This window comes from Pan troglodytes, chromosome 10 (assembly GCF_028858775.2).
Source record: "Pan troglodytes isolate AG18354 chromosome 10, NHGRI_mPanTro3-v2.0_pri, whole genome shotgun sequence".
Lineage (NCBI taxonomy): Eukaryota > Metazoa > Chordata > Mammalia > Primates > Hominidae > Pan > Pan troglodytes.
In genome coordinates, this window is record NC_072408.2 from 138,789,755 (window position 1) to 138,807,744 (window position 17,990).

The 17,990-nt window shown below is 50.1% G+C and overlaps 1 protein-coding gene across 36 annotated transcripts in view; it reads left to right on the forward strand.

The window, feature by feature from the left end:
• Window positions 1-5,529: 5,529 nt before the first annotated feature.
• Window positions 5,530-17,990, forward strand: part of EP400 (E1A binding protein p400) — a 129,224-nt gene continuing 116,763 nt past the window's right edge. For 30 of the 36 annotated variants that reach the window (XM_016924654.4, XM_016924663.4, XM_016924658.4 and 27 more), the window contains exons 1-2: window positions 5,530-5,631; window positions 16,194-17,563. In XM_016924654.4, coding sequence (XP_016780143.4) covers window positions 16,229-17,563 — 1,335 coding nt within the window. In that variant the 5' untranslated portion in view covers window positions 5,530-5,631; window positions 16,194-16,228. Of the gene's footprint in view, window positions 5,632-5,941; window positions 6,330-16,193; window positions 17,564-17,990 lie in introns of those variants that run through there. The other 6 variants (XM_054664747.2, XM_054664745.2, XM_054664751.2 and 3 more) reach the window with 6 other exon arrangements.

Below are 17,990 nucleotides of genomic sequence, written 5' to 3' on the forward strand. Positions count from 1 at the left end.
AGCTACTCGGGAGGCTGAGGCAGGAGAATCGCTTGAACCTGGGAGGTGGAGATTGCAGTGAGCTAAGATCACACCACTGCACTCCAGCCTGGGTGAGAGAACCAAACTCCGTCAAAAAAAAAAAAAAAACCAAAAAAACCCGGCGTCCTGCACTCTGCAGGGTGGGGCCGAGGCAGGGCTGTGGAGGGCACTGAAGCGGGGGCCCCACTGACCTGCCGCATCCCCGAGAGGGGTGGCAGCCACGGGCTCCTCTTCCTAGACAGCCCCGTGCATGCAGCCTTTGCCCTGGTTGCAGGTCGGTACTCGCCTCAGCACTGTCCCGGTGCCAGGCGGGTGGGGGTTGGGGCAGAGGGCAGAAGGAAAGGGTGCATCGCGGAACAGGCCCTTAGTGGAGCTTACTGGAAGACCCCACCAGCAGCTGCTGCACGTCATTGGTCACAGGTGCATCCAGCGGCCGTTCGTAGCTGCAAGGGAGGCTGGGGAAGACTGCTTTTGAAGTGGTGCTTAGCGTGGAACAAAACACATTGCATTAGCCAGGAGCAGGGGATCCTTGGCCGGCGGGCTGCCAGGAGCCCAGGGAGGGGCTCAGCGGTGGAAGTGCTGTGCATACGCATGGCCTCCCAGCCTGCAGCCCATGGGCGCACGTGACCAATGCACGAGCGCCTGATGCTCCAGCGGTGCACACAACTAATGCGCATGCGCCTGATGTGCCAACAACACACGTGACTAATGCGCAGGCGCCTGTCACCCCAGCAGTGCGTGAGTGACACACGTGCACGTGCCCATGATGCAGTGGACACCGTGTGTGAGAAGTGGGGCAGGACAGGTGGGATTGGGAGATGCTTCAGGCAGTGAGCTCCCAGGGTGTGGGGTGCCCAAGAGAGTGGAGCTGGTTTTAGGGATTTTGGCCGGAGGAGCAGTGGGGCTCACTGCTTCGGGAGCCAGGGAGTGCAGGTGTGAGGCCCACTGGGCTTTGGGTTTGAGGGATGGATGAGCTGGGCCGTTAACTGGAACGGGAGACAGGGAAAGGAATGGGTTTGGAGAACAAGCAGGAGCTTGGTTCTAAGCATGTTAATTTTACCTGGGATAGACAGGACTTTATTTTTTATTTTTATTTTGTTTGAGACGGAGTCTCGCTGTATTGCCCAGACTGGAGTGCAGTGGCGCAATCTCGGCTCACTGCAACCTGCGCCTCCCGGGCTCAAGCGATTCTCCTGCCTCAGCCTCCAGAGTAGCTGGGATTACAGGTGCCCGCTGCCACGCCCGGCTGATTTTTGTATTTTTGGTAGAGACAGGGTTTCACCATGTTGGCCAGGCTGGTCTCAAACTCCTAAGCTCAGGTGATCCACCTGCCTTGGCCTCCCAAAGTGCTGGGATTACAGGCGTGAGCCACCGTGCCCGGCCTGGGTGACCCATTTAAATCACCTTTGATGATCCTGGGGTATGTTAAATTTTAAAATAATATGTATATATGGAAGGAAATAAAAAAGTATGAAAAAGGGAAGTTGCCTTTCATTCTCTAATTCCCAGTATCCCTGTCCAGAGGCCACTGCTCTCACTAGTGCCCTGCGGCTTCTTCTGGAGTTCCATGTATATATAAGCATGCGTGAGCCTTTGCAAGGATGGTAATGCATCTCCAGCAAACACGGGATAATGTTTTCACTGCTCTGTGGTAGCCAAAAGGGTTTTTTTTCTTCTTTTTTTCTATTTTGAGACAAGGTCTTGTTCTGTCGCCCCGGCCGGAGTGCAGTGGTGCGATCATAGCTCAGTACAGCCTCCACCTCCTGGGATCAAGCTATCCTCCGGCGTCCCAAGCAACTGGGACTACAGGCGCACCACCATGCCAGGCCAATTAAAAAAAAAAAATTGGCCAGATGCGGTGGCTCACGCCTGTAATCCCAGCACTTTGGGAGGCCAAGGTGGGCGGATCATGAGGTCAGGAGATTGAGACTATCCTGGCTAACACGGTGAAACCCCATCTCTACTAAAAATACAAAAAATTAGCTGGGCGTGGTGACATGCGCCTGTAATCCCAGCTGCTTGGGAGGCTGAGGCAGGAGAATCGCTTGAACCCAGGAGGTGGATGTTGCAGTGAGCCGAGATCGTGCCACTGCACTCCAGTCTGCGTGACAGAGCGAGACTCTGTCTCAAAAAAAAAAAAAAAATTTTTTTTTTAAGAGACAGGGTCTTGCTATGTTGCACAGGTGGTCTCAAACTCCTGGCCTCAAGTGATCCTCCTGCCTCAGCTTTTCAGTGTGCTGGGATCATAGGTGTGAACCACTGTGCCTGGCCCAAAGATTTCTTAAGATGTAAAAAGTGAAAGAAAAAAGTGATAAATTGATTTTCACCAAAATTAATAGCTTCTCATTGGAACAGCCAGTCTGAAAAATTTGCTGAACCCATCATTTCACTTACTTGGACTCAGTATTTCATGCCTGGGGATGAAGCAGTAAGTCCTAAGGTGGGGAGTTGCAGTATGGTTTTCTCAGTGTGAGTGAGGATGGAAACCGTTGTGTCGTGGTGCTCCGTGTTGCCACTGGGCAGCACCACCTGTTACTTGTGTCCTGAATCCTACACTAATGGCTGAATCAACACCTCACACCACCAACTCCTCTCCTCTCTTCTCCTTTAGCCGCTTCATCCTGGCTGCCCCTGCCTGGATTCCCTAGTCCACCACTTCCAGGATTCTGTGCCTCCTTCAGACAGTGCCTTGGCATGAAAGCCCCTAGCCGTGGTTTTACCCAACTGCTGGCCTTGTTTTTTTTTTTTTTTTTTTTCGTAGCGGTGCTCTGTCGCCCAGGCTGGAGTGCAGTGTTGCGATCTCAGCTCACCGCAACCTCCAGCTCCTGGGCTCAAGTGATTCTTGTGGCTCAGCCTCCCGAATAGCTGGGACTACAGGCAGCACCATGACCAACTAATTTTTGTATTTTTAGTAGAGTCTGGGTTTCACCATGTTGGCCAGGCTGGTCTTGAACTCCTGAACTCAAATGATTTGCCCACCTCTGCCTTCCAAAGTATTGGGATTACAGGCATGAGCCACTGCGCCCAATCAACTGCCAGCCTTCTAATGCTCATTTATGACGATGAGGGAGAATGTGATTGGTGCTGTGCTCTGTGTCCACTGTCACTGCCATTTCAACAGTCACCCAGAGTTTCTACTGGCAGACAGTCCCATGACACTTCTCTAAGTCAGTGTCTTCTCACCGGCATATCCGATTGCCTCCATTCTCCTCACCCCAGTGACCACTGTCCCATGCTCTCAGCAGGTGGGTCACTCCCACTCCAGGAGATAATGGGGGCCAGGAAATGCCACTCCCCATCCTCTTGAATCCCACCCCAGGCTTGCACTTCCTGCTTTGGAGTGGAAGAGGTCTCCCTCTCTAGTGCCCATGCCCTTGATGGTTTCCCCGTTGTCTTTCTCCTGCCTTCTCAGACCTTGCCCTTTCACTCTGTCTTTTCTCGTACCGTCAGCATGTCTACTGCCTCACGGCACTTCAACATGCAAAATCACTCCCCTCTGTTATCCATCTAATCTTATCCCCTTCCAACCTTCCCTCTGTCTCTTCCCTTTTATAGCCAAATTGTTTTCTCTTTAAAAATTTCAGTTTATTTTTTATTTTTTGTAGAGATGAGGTCTCACTATGTTGCCCAGGCTGGCCTTGAACTCCTGTGTTCAAGTGATCCTCTTGTCTCAGCCTCTTAAAGTGCTGAGATTACAGGTAAGAGACACTGTGCCCAGCCAAAAATTTTCAGTGTGTTTAAAGTTAAGCATTCATCACTTTACCTCACAGCCCACATTTCTTTTTTAAAAAATAAATTCAGACATAATTCACATACATACCATAACATTCACCCTTTTAAAGTATATCATTCAGTGACTTTTAGTAAATTTATAAAGTTGCGTAACCATCAACAGTATCTCATTTCACAACATTTTTATCAACCCAAAAAGGAAACCCCACATTCATTTGCAGTCACTGCCTATCCTCTCCCCACAGTCCCTGACAACCACTAATTTACTTTCTTTTTCTTTTCTTTTCTTTTCTTTTTTTTTTTTTTTGAGACGGAGTCTTGCTCTGTTGCCCTGGCTGGAGGAACAGAGTCTCACTCAGGCTGGAGTGCTATGGCATAATCACGGCTTCCTACACCCTCAGCCTCCCTGGGCTCAAGTGATTCTCCCTCAGTCTCCTGAGTAGCTGGGACTACAGGTGTATGCCACCATGACTGACTTTTAAATTTTTTGTAGAGATGGGGTCTCTCTATGTTGCCCAGGCTAGTCTTGAACTCCTGGGCTCAAGGGATGCAACTGCCTCAGCCTCCCAAAGTGCTAGGATTACAGGCAACATCCACCGTGCCTGCCCTTTTAATTGTTATGTTGTAAATTATGTACTTTGGACACGAGTTCCATGTCAGACATATGGACTTAAGGTAATTTCTCCTGTTCTGTGGATTATCTTTTTTAAATGGTGTCATTTGCAGCACAAAAGTTTTAAATTGTGATGATGTCCAATATATCTATGTTTGTTAGTTGCGTTTTCAGTGTCATATCTAAGAAACCATTTCCTAACCCAGAACCCCGAAGATTCACGCCTATGTCTTTATCTGGAGACAGAGTCTCATTCTGTTGCCCAGGCTGGAGTGCAGTGGCATGATCTCGGCTTACTGCAACCTCTGCCTCCCGTGTTCAAGCGATTCTCCTGCCTCAGCCTCCGGAGTAACTGGGATTACAGGCGCCTGCCACCACGCCCAGCTAATTTTTTGTATTTTTAATAGAGTCAGGGTTTCACTATGTTGGCCAGGCTGGTCTGGAACTCCTGACCTCAAATGATCTTCCCGCCTCGGCCTCCCAAAGTGCTGGGATTATAGACGTGAGCTACGTCTGTGTCTTTTAATAGAGTTTTGCCGGTTTTGGCCGGGTGCGGTGGCTCACACATGTAATCCTAGCACTTTGGGAGGCCGAGGTGGGCGGATCACTTGAGGTCCGGCGTTCGAGACCAGCCTGGCCAACTTGGTGAACCACCTCCCCCTACTAAAAATACAAAAACTTAATCAGGGGTGGTGGCGCGAGTCTGTGGTCCCACCCACTCGGGAGACTGAGGCAGGAGGATCACTGGAGTCCAGGAGTTCGAGGCCAGCCTGGGCCACACAGGGTTTGGGTCTTGCATGTGAGCCTGGTCTGTTTGGTGAATCTGCAGAGTGTGAGAGCTGGCGGCCCACTTCTGTTCCACGTGGGCGCATTTCCCGAACTGCGCGTGGAAAAGCCGGGCTGCCGCGACTCCGTCAGTCTCGGCCCCGCCCCCGCCTTCCTCAGTCTCGGCCCCACCCCGCCTCCGTCTGTCTCGGACCGGCCCCCCTCCGTCCGTCTCGGCCTTGGGTTCGGCCCCGCCCACCCCGCTGAGTCTCGCGGCGCCCTAGTCCTCCGGCGCCTTCGACCTCCGGCGCCCTCGCGCGGTCAGAGCGGCGCCGCCGAAGCGCAGCTACGGGCGCGCGGACGCGCGTCCCTTCCGGCTCGCCGTAGCAGCCGTGCCGCCGCTTCCTCCCGCCGGGGCCCCGGATGCACTGAGCGGCTGCGGCGCCGCTTCCATCCTCCCGCCCTCCTGACGCGGCCGGAGCGCAGCCCTGAGGCCCAGGGTAAGTGAGGGCGGAGGCGCGGGACGGGGGCGGGAGGCTCTCGGGACGGCAGCGTCCAGGGCCCGGGGTCGCGTAGCCGCAGCCGCGGGCGTACAGGGCCCGCTCGCCGGTCGGCCTCGGGCGTCGCGTGGGGACCAGGCCGTGGCGGCTGTCGTGAGCGACCCCGGGCGGGCGACGGGCTGAGGGCTCACGGGCCCGGGTCTTTCGAGTCGTAGCGCCCGTCGCCCGCAGGTCGCGCGATCCGCGCCCATTTCTCGTGGCCCCCCGGGCTCCTGGGCTGGGGGCGTGGCCGAGGGCAGCTCGGCGCGGCGGCGTTGCGGGAACCGGGGGACTCCGGCCCGCGCCTCCTGGTTCTCGGGGCTGAGGGGGTGGCTGTTGCTCCTGGCGCTTGCGTGGGCTTCCCTCGGGGTCACGGACGCGACGCTGAGATGTGGGGATGGGACGTCCAGAACCACTTTCCTGAGGCGCGACGGGGCGAATTCACTCAGAACTTAAGGACCCCGCGTCCCGGGCGTCCCGGAACGCGCCGCCACAGGGGTTACAGTGAGGTCCGAATCCGCTCCTTCTCGGCGTAGATCTGCCCGGTCCTCCACGGCGGAGCCTTAGTAATTGCCGCTGCCTCCGCCGGGAGCGCCTCTCGTCACACACCTGCGGCCCACGGGCTTCTGCTCAGCTGTCGCCGTGTCAGTGACAGAAAAGTAACGTATCCCAGTGCTTTGTTAGTCATTACTTTCTGAGACGGGGTCTCGCTCTGTTGCCCAGGTTGGCGTGCAGTGGCGCGATGACGGCTCACTAGAGCCTCGACCTCCCGAGTGGTTGGGACCAAAGGCTTGGGCCACCATGCCCGGCTAACTTTTTATTTTGTTTTGTTATTTTCTTTTGAGAAAGAGTCTCTCTCTGTCACCCAGGCTGGAGTGCAGTGGCGCGATCTCGGCTCACTGCAACCTCCGCCTCCCAGGTTCAAGCGATTCTCCTGCCTCAGCCTCCCGAGTAGCTGGGACTACAGGCGCCTGCCACCACGCCTGGCTATTTTTTTTTTTTTTTTTTTTTGTATTTTTAGTAGAGACGGGGTTTAATCATGTTGGTCCGGCTGGTCTGGAACTCCTGACCTCGTGATCCGCCCCCTTGGCCTCCTAAAGTGCTGGGACTGAAGGCATGAGTCACCGCGCCTGGGCAGTTTTTTTTTGTGTTTTTAGTAGAGACGGGGTTTCACTGTGTTGCCTAGGCTGGTCTCGAACTCCTGAGCTCAGGCAGTCCGCCCACCTCGCCCTCGCAAAGTGTTAGGATTACAGGCATGAACCACCATGCCCGGCCAATTTTTTATTATTTGAGTTGGGGTCTTGCTGTGTTGCTCAGGCTGGTCTCGAACTCCTGACCTCAAACAATCCTACCGCCTTGGCCTCCTAGTGCTGGGACTGTAGGCGTGAGCTACCGCGCCGGGACACGTGGAAGTGTTAATAGGGCTTCTCTCTGGGTTCGTGGATGAGTTGTATTCTTTTTTACTTATTTGTGTTGTCATTTTCTTTAGCAGAATATGTGCAATAAAATAATGTCTGTAATTATTCTTTTTATTGTTTTTTTTTTAGACAGAGTCTCACTCTGTCTCCCAGGCTGGAGTGCAGTGGCACGATCTCGGCTCACTGCAACCTCTGCCTGCCAGACTCAAGTGATTCTCCTGCCTCAGCATCCCGAGTAGCTGGGATTACAGGTGCCTGCCATCATGCCCAGCTAATTTTTTTGTATTGTTTGTTTGTTTTGAGACGGAGTTTTGTTCCTGTTGCCCAGGCTGGAGTGCAATGGCATGATCTCAGTTCACTGCAACCTCCGCCTCCCGGGTTCAAGCAATTCTCTTGCCTCAGCTTCCCAAGTAGCTGGGATTACAGGTGCCTGCCACCACACCTGCCTACTTTTTTTTTTTTTTTTTTAATTTTTAGTAGAGAGGGGGTTTCAACATATTGGCCAGGCTGGTCTTGAACTCCTGACCTCAGGTAATCTGCCCGCCTCGGCCTCCCCTTTGCTGGGATTACAGGCATGGTGAGCCACTGCACCTGGCCTTTTTTTTGGTATTTTTAGTAGAAAAATGGGGTTTCACCCCCCATCTCTACTAAAAATACAAAAAATTAACCGGGCGTGGTGGTGGGTGCCTGTAGTCCCAGCTACTCGGGAGGCTGAGGCAGGAGAATGGGGTGAACCCGGGAGGCGGAGCTTGCAGTGAGCTGAGATCGCGCCACTGCACTCCCGCCTGGGCGACAGAGCGAGACTCCGTCTCAAAAAAAAAAAAAAAAAAGAAAAAGAAATGGGGTTTCACCATGTTGGCCAGGCTGGTCTCAAACCCCTGATCTCAGTGATCCACCCACTTTGGCCTCCCAAAGTGCTGGGATTACAGGTGTGAGCCACCGCGCCCGGCCCCAATAGCTTGTTTTTGTTTTTGTTTTGGAGACAGGGTCTCGCTCTGTCGCCCAGGCTGGAGTGCAGTGGCATGATCATAGCTTTACTGCAGCTGTGACTTCTTGAGCTCAAGTGATCTCCTGCCTTATCCTCCCAGGTAACTGGGACTATAGGTGTGTGGCACCACGCCGTGCTAATTTTTGATTTTTTGTAGAGACACTATCTCACTGTGTTGCCCAGGCTTGTCTTGAATTCTTGGACTCAAGACATCCTCTGGTCTCAGTCTCCCACCATGTTGGAATTACAGGTTTGAGACACTGTTCCCAGCCTGTTTCTTTTTATTGTTGAGGAGTACTCCTTGGTGTGAACGTACCGGTTTGTCTGTTCGCCCGCTGATGGACCGTTTGGATTGTTTCCAGTTCTTTGTTTTCTATCTTTTTTTTTTAATAAGGGTAACACATGAACAGTTCACATTGAAAGATATCCAAACAACACAGAAATACATAGAGCTCGTTAAGAGTTCCTTTGCCCTTTCTCCCCATTCATCAGCTCCCCACAGCTACCAAATTTGGAATTCATTTTTCTGGGTTTCTTTCCATACATCAGAACATGCATTCTCAGTGAGGGCGATATCTCCAACAAGGGAGTGAAAATTAGTTATTGGAAGAAGGGTGAAAAAACTTAGGCATTACAGTGATTTGTGGCCTCCCAAAGATCCCAGTACCTGAACAGATGTACAGTGTGGTATATCTGTGTGCAGCTGTAGTATTAAAATTCCATGGGGAGGCAATTAGGAGAGAAACTTATACAAATGTTCCTTAGCGGGGCCGTGGAAAAATAAAGATCAAGAAACAACAGTAGAATGATGGATTGGGGATTTATAACCTTATTATTTGGTGTTTGATGAAGCACTTCTTCAGTTTTTCTTGAACTTCTCTCACAAGCTGAAATAAATCCCACCTGTTCTAATATAGGAGCTTTGGTTCATAAGGTTAAGGACCCACTACTACCTCCATGATTTTAAATCCTTGGAATTGTAGCCTGTTAAATGGAAGGGACACTGGAGACATTGAGGGGAGGCTTTCCTGTTGATCCACCATTACAGCACCCTGACAGGTCAGTTCTCTGTAGTAACATACAGTGTGATAAGCCCTAGACAATTTTAAAATTCAGTTTAGCCCACTTGGTATCATTCGGAATTTATATATTTCAGGAACTAGTATGGTACTTTTGTAATGTGCCCTTTGGTGGGAGAATAATGAAGGTTTTGTTAACATATAGATCTTGGGTTAGTAGCTTTTAATTTGTTACGTGACATCTAGTGTTACCATCTTATATTGAAAGTATTTTTGTAACATTTATTATGAAAAATTTCAAAGATACACAAAGATCGAAAGATTTTTGTGGTTGGCTGGGTGGGGTGGCTCATGCCTGTAATCCAAGCACTTTGGGAGGCTGAGGCAGGTGGATCATATGAGATCAGGAGTTTGAGACCAGCCTGGCCAACGTGGTGAAACTCCGTCTGTACTAAAAATACAAAAATTAGCCGGTTGTGGTGGCTCACACCTGTAGTCCCAGCTACTCGGGAGGCTGAGGCATGAGAATCGCTTGAGCCCAGGAGACAGAGGTTGCAGTGAGCTGAGATTGCGCCGCAGCACTTGAGTTTAGGTGACAGAGTGAGACTCTGTCTTAAAAAACAAGAGAAAATTTTACGGTGAACACTAGTATACCTGCCACTTAGTTTCCATTAAACATTTTACCATACCTGCTTCATCATACCTTTTTATCCGTTTGTCTTAAAATTAAAAAAAACACACAACACATTTCAAAATGTGTGTGTGTCAGCGTCTCTGTAGAGAGTTGAATTAAAATTAGGGGCCAGGCCAGGTGTGGTGGCTCATGCCTGTAATCCCAGCACTTTGGGAGATCAAGGCAGGAGAATTGTTTGAGCCCCAGTAGTTCGAGACCAGCCTGGGGAACATGTTGAAACCCTGTCTATACAAAAAAATACAAAAATTTGGCTGGGCGCAGTGGCTCGTGCCTGTAATCCCAGCACTTTGGGAGGTCGAAACAGATGGATCACTTGAGGTTAGGAGTTGGAGACCAGTCTGGCCAACATAGTGAAACCCTGTCTCTATTAAAAATACAAAAATTGGCCGGGCGTGGTGGTGCACGCCTGTAATCCCAGCTACTCAGGAGGCTGAGGCAGGAGAATCGCTTGAACCCGGGAGGCGGAGGGCGCAGTGAGCCGAAATCACGCCACTACACTCCAGCCTGGGTGATAGAGTGAGACTCCGTCTCAGAAAAAAAAAAAAAAAAAAGGGTGTGGTGGTGTGTGCCTATAGTCCCAGCTACTTGGGAGGCTGAGGTGGGAGGATTGCTTGTGGCCAGGAGTTTAAGACTAGCATAGGCAACATGGTGAAACCTCGTCTGTACAAAAAATACAAAAATTAGCTGGCTGTGGTGGTGTGTAAGTCCCAGCTACTCAGGAGGCTGAAGTGGGAGGTTTGCTTGAACCTGGAAGGCAGAGGTTACGGTGGGCCAGGATTGTGCCACTATACTGCAGCCTGGGTGACAGAGTGAGACCTTATGTCAAAAAAAGAGAAAAAATTAGGAGTAAAAATTGAGTTAAAATTAGAAACTTAGTCGTTAAAAATTTTTAAAGTTGTTTAGCCACCATTGGTAGCTTTGCTATCCATTAGGATACCTGTACTATGTTTTTGAGAAGTGTTATTTTAGATAAACAGTTTCTTTGCATTATAGTTGATTGTCTTTGTTTCACTAATGTGGCTATAACATCACTGAGGTCAGGAACCATTTAATAAAATTGAAGTATAATTTACATATGGTAAAAGTTTATGCTTTTTTTTTTTGAGACGGAGTTTCGCTCTTGTTGCCCAAGCTGGAGTGCAATGGCGTGATCTTGGCTTACTGCAACCTCCGCCTCCTGGGTTCAAGCAATTCTCTTGCCTCAGCTTCCCGAGTAGCTGGGATTACAGGTGCGCACCACCATGCCCGGCTAATTTTGTATTATTGGTAGGAATGGGGTTTCTCCATGTTGGTCAGGCTGGTCTTGAACTCCGGACCTCAGGTGATCCACCCGCCTCGGCCTCCCAAAGTGTTGGGATTACAGGCGTGAGCCAGCGTGCTCATCCAAGTTTATGCTTTTTAGTGTATGGTTGAATTTTTTTTCTTAGTCCATTTAATGTTGCCATCTGTATACTTTTTGTTTTTTTGAGACAGAATCTCGCTCTGTTGCCCAGGCTGGAGTGTAGTGGTGTGATCTTGGCTCATTGCAACCTCCACCTCCCAGGTTCAAGGGATTCTCCTTCCTCAGCCTCCCGAGTAGCTGTGATTACAGGAACATGCAACCATGCCCAGCTAATTTTTGTATTTTTAGTAGAGACGGGGGTTTCACCATGTTGGCCAGGCTGTTCTCGAACTCCTGACCTCAGGTGATCCGCCCGCCTCGGCCTCCCAAAGTGCTGGGATTACAGACATGAGTCACTGCACCCAGCCCATCTGTGTACTTTTGAGAGACACATTCCATCTTGTAACCATTATCACAAATCAAGCTGTAGCTACGGTTCTTTACTTCCCCATTTCCTCATGCATCTCTCTAGTCAGCTCCATCTCCGCCTTCAGCCCCTGTCAGGTCCTGTTCTAGTCTCTCTCCCCACCATTTTCCTTGTCCGGAATGTCATGCCAGTGACCCACGCAGCCCTCGGCCTCTGTTACTTGGCATCTTGCACCTGAGACTCAACTGTGTTGTGGGTGTGTCAGTGGTTTGTTCCTTGGTGTTGCTGGGTTGTGTCTGTTGTATGGCTGTATCATGGTTTGATGTGTCTGCTCATCAGGGGAAGGTCAGTTTTAATATTCTGATACGTTTCAGTGGGTCCTTTTCTGTATGTTTAACTTAGTGATTGTGTTATGCAATTGGTAACCTGCTTTTTTCACTTAATGTATCTGGAAATTTTGGTTTTATTACTTATTTTCCATCTAGAACTTCAACATTGGGAATTTCTGATTATGCTTTTTAATTTTTTTTGTTATTCTACAGTGAGTATTGTTTATGTACAGTTTTTTAGGTTGGTAGGTTAATTTCCTTCGGATAGATTTCTAGAAGTAGGGTTACTAGGCCAAAGGTTTTGGGGTCAGTTGGGTTCATTCCACTTTCCTACTGCTGTATGCAGTCTACTCCTACAGGGCGTTTTTTGGCTTCTGAACCCATTTGAAATCTTTTCTACATCTTCCCAAATTGCTTCTGTAATTCCCTTTAGCAGAATTAGTGGAGTGCCAGTTGTCTGATTTAATGTCTTGGCTAAGTGGGTCTAGGGAAATATTTATTTTAGTCTGTATTCCTCTTTTTAGTAGCAAGGTTGGTCATTTTCCTCTAAGCTGGTTAAGTACATGCTTTTCTCCTTTTGTGAACTGTCTTTTTTTGTCCTTTTTTTTTTTTTTTTTTTTTTTTTTTTTTTTTAGGAGTCTCACTCCTTTGCCCAGGCTGGAGTGCAGTGGCAAGCCCTTGGCTCACTGCAACCTCCACCTCCTGGGTTCAAGCAATTCTCCTGCCTCAGCCTCCCAAGTAGCTGGGATTACAGGCATGTGCCACCATGCCCGGCTAATTTTTTGTATTTAATAGAGACAGGGTTTTACCATATTGGTCAGGCTGGTCTCGAAGTCCTGACCTCAGGTGATCCACCCACCTCAGCCTCCCAAAGTGCTGGGATTACAGGCATGAGCCACCATGCCCAGCCTTTTTTTGTCTTTAGTTAATTTTTCTACTGGGATTTTAATGTTTTTCTTACCGATTTGTATGAGTGCTTTTTATGGTATTGGTAATAGCTTTTTGTCGTACCTACTTCAAATATTCTTTCCAAGATAATTTGGTTTTAGATTTTGATGATTTACTTTTTGAGTTTTAAACATTTAAAAATTATCTTCAAATCTTTCTATTTTTTCAGTTACAACTTTATTATTTTTAAGGTTAGGAAATTGAATTTCCTTCAGAGATTTAGTAAATACTCACTTTTGTGTTCGTTTTTTTAACGTTTTGGTTTTTTTTTTTTTTTCCTATCACCTACCAGAAGGAACGTTTTGATTTTTCTTTCTTTCTTTGTTTTTTTTTTTTACATTTAATGTAAAACTTGGAAAGTTAGCTTATAAAAATGCTTTATTTATTTATTTATTTATTTGCTTGTTTGAGACAGTTTTGGTTTTGTTGCCCTGGCTGGAGTGCAATGGCTCAGTCTCGGCCCACTGCAACCTCCGCCTCTCAGGTTCAAGCGATTCTTCTGCCTCAGCCTCCCAAGTAGCTGGGATTACAGGTGTGTGCTACCACCCCCAACTAATTTTTGTATTTTTAGTAGAAATGGGGTTTCACCGTGTTGGTTAGGCTGGTGTCGAACTCCTGACCTCCAGTGATCCGCCTGTCTTGGCCTCCCAAAGTGCTGGGATTACAGGCATGAGCCACCAGACCCCGCCATGTAATTTATTTTGATGTATGGTTTGTGATGAGAGTTTAAGTTGAATTTCTCAATGCATTAATTTGTTTTTATAACATAACTTTAAAATTCCTAACCCTTACCTTTCCCCTGGTTTTCTGAATTACTATATGTGAGAGAGTTTCTTTCTAGCACTCATTTTCTCTTACTGATCTCCTTTGACACTCTGGGAATGTATTGTAAGGAAATAATCCCGAATATACTCTACCTATGTTAATTTAGCTTTTGTGCCAGTTTCACACTAATCTCCTATCATAATGCTTGTTTAGTAAGATCAGGAACAGAAGCTTGTTTTGAAAGTAATAAGCATTGTTAACTGCCCCCACCTGGAGCCCCTGTCCCCGCACCCACTCTGATGGGCTCTCTGCCGGGTGGTGGGAGGGGCATGCTGTTGGGTGTCTCTGTGGCCTTGCTCTTCCCTTAAGATCTGTTTGTTGCAGCCTGCGTGCTGTCTTCTGACTCCATCTTCAGAAACTAACCATCTGATCAAAGCATGCCTTTCTGCTGCTAGTTTAAATATGCACTTTTTAAATGTTTGTTAGGAATATGCTTGTGCATTTATAAATTCTTTAGTTTTTGATTTCATATATACGTGTATTTCAGCCAGGTACCCAAGACTTAGAAGAGCCTTATACGTTTTGTAACTTCTTTTTTTGGAGATGGAATCTTGTTCTTCATTGCAGCATTGATTTCCTGGGCTCAGGCGGTCTCCTCCTTCGGCCTCCTGAGTAGCTGAGACTAAGGCTGCTACATTGCCACCATGGCTGGCTAATTTTTGTATTTTTCTTGTAGAGATGGGGTCTCACTATGTTGCCTAGGCTGGTCTTGTACACCTGACCTCAAGTGATCCTCCTGCCTCAGCCTCCCCAGGTGCTGGCATTACAGGTGTGAGCCACCATGCCTGGCCATTTTTTATCTTCTGTAGATTCATGGTTTTTAAAAATCCATTGTCCATTTTCTCTCATAGAGATAAGCAGTGATGTCCTTGCGATGAACAAGGGGTCTTGTTTGTCTTGGAGTAAGCAAGAAGAAGCTCCCTGACAGCTGTCCAGCCAGGGTTGAGGTGAAGGCACCTCAAGAAGACAGGGGCACCTGGGTGGGTCCAGCAGGACTGGAGAAGTGTGAATGGTGGCACCCAGGTCAAGCTGGCCTCTGTGGCAGGCCTAAGTGTGAACTGGAACGTTGCGGAGTGGTGTGGCTCCTCACCCACTGGCTCAATGCTAAACTGTGCCACCAAGAGTCCATCTGCTTCCCTTGAAAAGTTGAATGAGATTTTTGCTCCTTTATGACAGAAATTAGCTATTAAAGAGATCCAAGCAGCAGCTGCCCCCTTGATGTGGGACAGTGTCCAACCTCTCCTCTTGGAACGCTGGCACTGAGTTGGGTGCCAGGTGCCACTCACCATTGCATTTGCACCCTTGCTTCTCTTAGGGGAGAAAGAGCGACCACAGTGGGGAACAGACGGGGCTGCAGTGGGGGGGCTCACTGCTTATCTTTAGTCCTCCTTTCCCCTGTAGATACTGGAGTCTGTAGCCCAGGTCTGACCCTGTCTCACCCCAGGATTACCCTTGTCTGCTCCATCCTCTGCTTCATCCTGTCCTGAAACCTGACTTTCCTCAGTGGCCCCTTCTGCTCCTCCCCTGCTGTTTCTCATCCACTTGTGCTCAGCAGCGTTTGGGTTACAGCTCCTTTGAGATTGTGGTACAGCCTCCCAGAGAGTTTGCAAAGCCAGAAAGGCAACTCACCCCAGAGTGAGAGCCAGGCCCTGGCCGTCTCCCTTCTCTCTCCCTTGAGACCTTCTCACAGTTTCTTCTCTTCGCGTGTTCTTAGGGAGAATGTTGAGATCTGAGGCTGTTCCCTACCTTCCACTCCAGGACTTGGTGTCATGTTTTCTCCTAGCTCCTGGCACAGGCTGGCAGCCTCCCCAGGGCAAGGACTGTCTTACCCGTGTCTGTCTCTGCTCTCCTGCAGTAGCCCCGGGCCTGACACACAAATGGGGCTCTGTGTCTTTGAATTGGATTTACAAGAGGAGAGTTTGCAGTTGAGGTAGTCCTGGAGGTTGATAAGAACTACTGGCTGGGGAGGGCTGGGTATTTGCTTCTGGCGAGGTGCTGCACACCCCCATTCAGCAAGAGTCACAGAATGCCTCCTGGGCTCTGGGCAGCTGGGAGCAGGGAGTTGTCCCTCCATAGGGAGAGACGGGCGGAAGCCGGAAAGTCCACAGCGTGAGTGTTGGCTTCAGACCTTGCTCTTCTGCCTGCTGGCTGCGTGGCCTTGAACAGCTCACAGATACTCCTGTAGCTCAGTCTCCTAGTCCTTCAAATGGGGTGTGAGTAGTACCTACCCCACAGGGCGGCCATGAGGATTTGAGGGATGGCCTGGTCTCTCCAAGCGCCCACACAAGTTAGCTGTTGAGGTCAGCGATGATCGGTATGTTCCTCCCTCAGTAGGTGGTTTAGATTACCCACCCACTCCCGTGTGGCCCACCCTGGGCACAGCAGTGACTGAGGACACATTTCTCCAGCTGTGCCATATTGAATGTGAGTCAGCTCTGTCGTTTGAATCAGATGCGGTGGGAATGTACTTTCAAAGTGTCTTTTCAGTGCTGTTAAGTGGCAATAAAACAGTATGTGTGCCTTCAAGTGACTTGATTTTAATTTTAATTTTTAGGAGAACGACACATTGGATACAGAAGGGAGGTGATCATGCACCATGGCACTGGCCCCCAGAACGTCCAGCATCAGCTGCAGAGGTCCAGGGCCTGCCCTGGCAGCGAGGGTGAGGAGCAGCCGGCCCACCCCAACCCACCCCCGTCCCCCGCAGCTCCCTTCGCTCCCTCAGCAAGCCCGTCGGCACCCCAGTCTCCCAGTTATCAAATACAGCAGCTGATGAATAGGAGCCCTGCAACCGCGCAGAACGTGAACATCACCCTGCAGAGCGTGGGCCCTGTCGTCGGGGGAAACCAGCAGATCACACTGGCCCCACTGCCGCTCCCCAGCCCCACCTCTCCAGGCTTCCAGTTCAGCGCTCAGCCTCGGCGGTTTGAGCATGGGTCTCCATCATACATTCAGGTCACGTCCCCCTTGTCCCAGCAGGTCCAGACCCAGAGTCCCACGCAGCCCAGTCCCGGGCCGGGGCAGGCCTTGCAGAATGTGCGTGCAGGTGCCCCTGGCCCTGGGCTGGGCCTCTGCAGCAGCAGCCCTACAGGGGGCTTCGTGGATGCCAGCGTGCTGGTGAGGCAGATCAGCTTGAGCCCCTCCAGTGGTGGACACTTTGTGTTTCAGGATGGGTCAGGGCTCACCCAGATCGCCCAGGGAGCCCAGGTTCAGCTCCAGCACCCGGGTACGCCCATCACAGTCCGAGAGCGGAGACCCTCCCAGCCCCACACACAGTCAGGGGGCACCATCCACCACCTGGGACCCCAGAGCCCTGCAGCTGCGGGTGGGGCCGGCCTGCAGCCCCTGGCCAGCCCAAGCCACATCACCACGGCTAACTTGCCACCGCAGATCAGCAGCATCATCCAGGGCCAGCTGGTTCAGCAGCAGCAGGTGCTGCAGGGGCCGCCGCTGCCCCGGCCCCTGGGCTTCGAGAGGACGCCCGGCGTGCTGCTCCCCGGGGCTGGGGGCGCAGCGGGGTTTGGGATGACGTCCCCACCCCCGCCCACCAGCCCTTCCAGGACTGCCGTGCCCCCAGGCCTTTCCAGCCTCCCACTCACGTCTGTGGGGAACGCGGGAATGAAGAAGGCTCCCAAGAAGTTAGAGGAGATTCCCCCAGCCTCTCCGGAGATGGCACAGATGAGGAAGCAGTGCCTGGACTATCATTACCAGGAGATGCAGGCTCTGAAGGAGGTCTTCAAGGAGTATTTGATTGAACTGTTTTTCTTGCAACACTTTCAAGGGAACATGATGGATTTCTTAGCTTTCAAGAAGAAACATTATGCCCCATTACAAGCATATCTTAGGCAGAATGATTTGGACATTGAAGAAGAAGAGGAGGAGGAGGAAGAGGAGGAAGAAAAATCTGAGGTTATCAATGACGAGGTAAGAAACAGGAGTTAATTTGTTTACTACAAATCTTCTAGATGATTAGAGTCTATGCGACAATGAATTAAGTAATAATTTATTGAGCCTGCGGTATTTCTAAGGTATTTCTAAGGTGTTGGGGCAAGGATTTGACCCATAAGTAAAAGTGAAGAATGTGTTTGGCCTCCTTCATGGGAAGGAAGAGCTGTTGAGCACAGAAGTGTGTCAGGAGGAAGGGACGGAGCTGCGCTACGATGAGTGCGTCTTCAACATCCAGTGTTTTCATTGAGCACCAAGGATTCATCTCAGGTTCAGAGAACTCAGCAAGCATGTCCAGTTTTTTTCCCCTTGTATCCGGGTGTGTGATTTGTTGGCTGACGCTGACAGCTGTCACCAGCCAAACGTGTGAAAGCCCAGCACCCTTTGTCTGGTTTTCCAAGTTTCA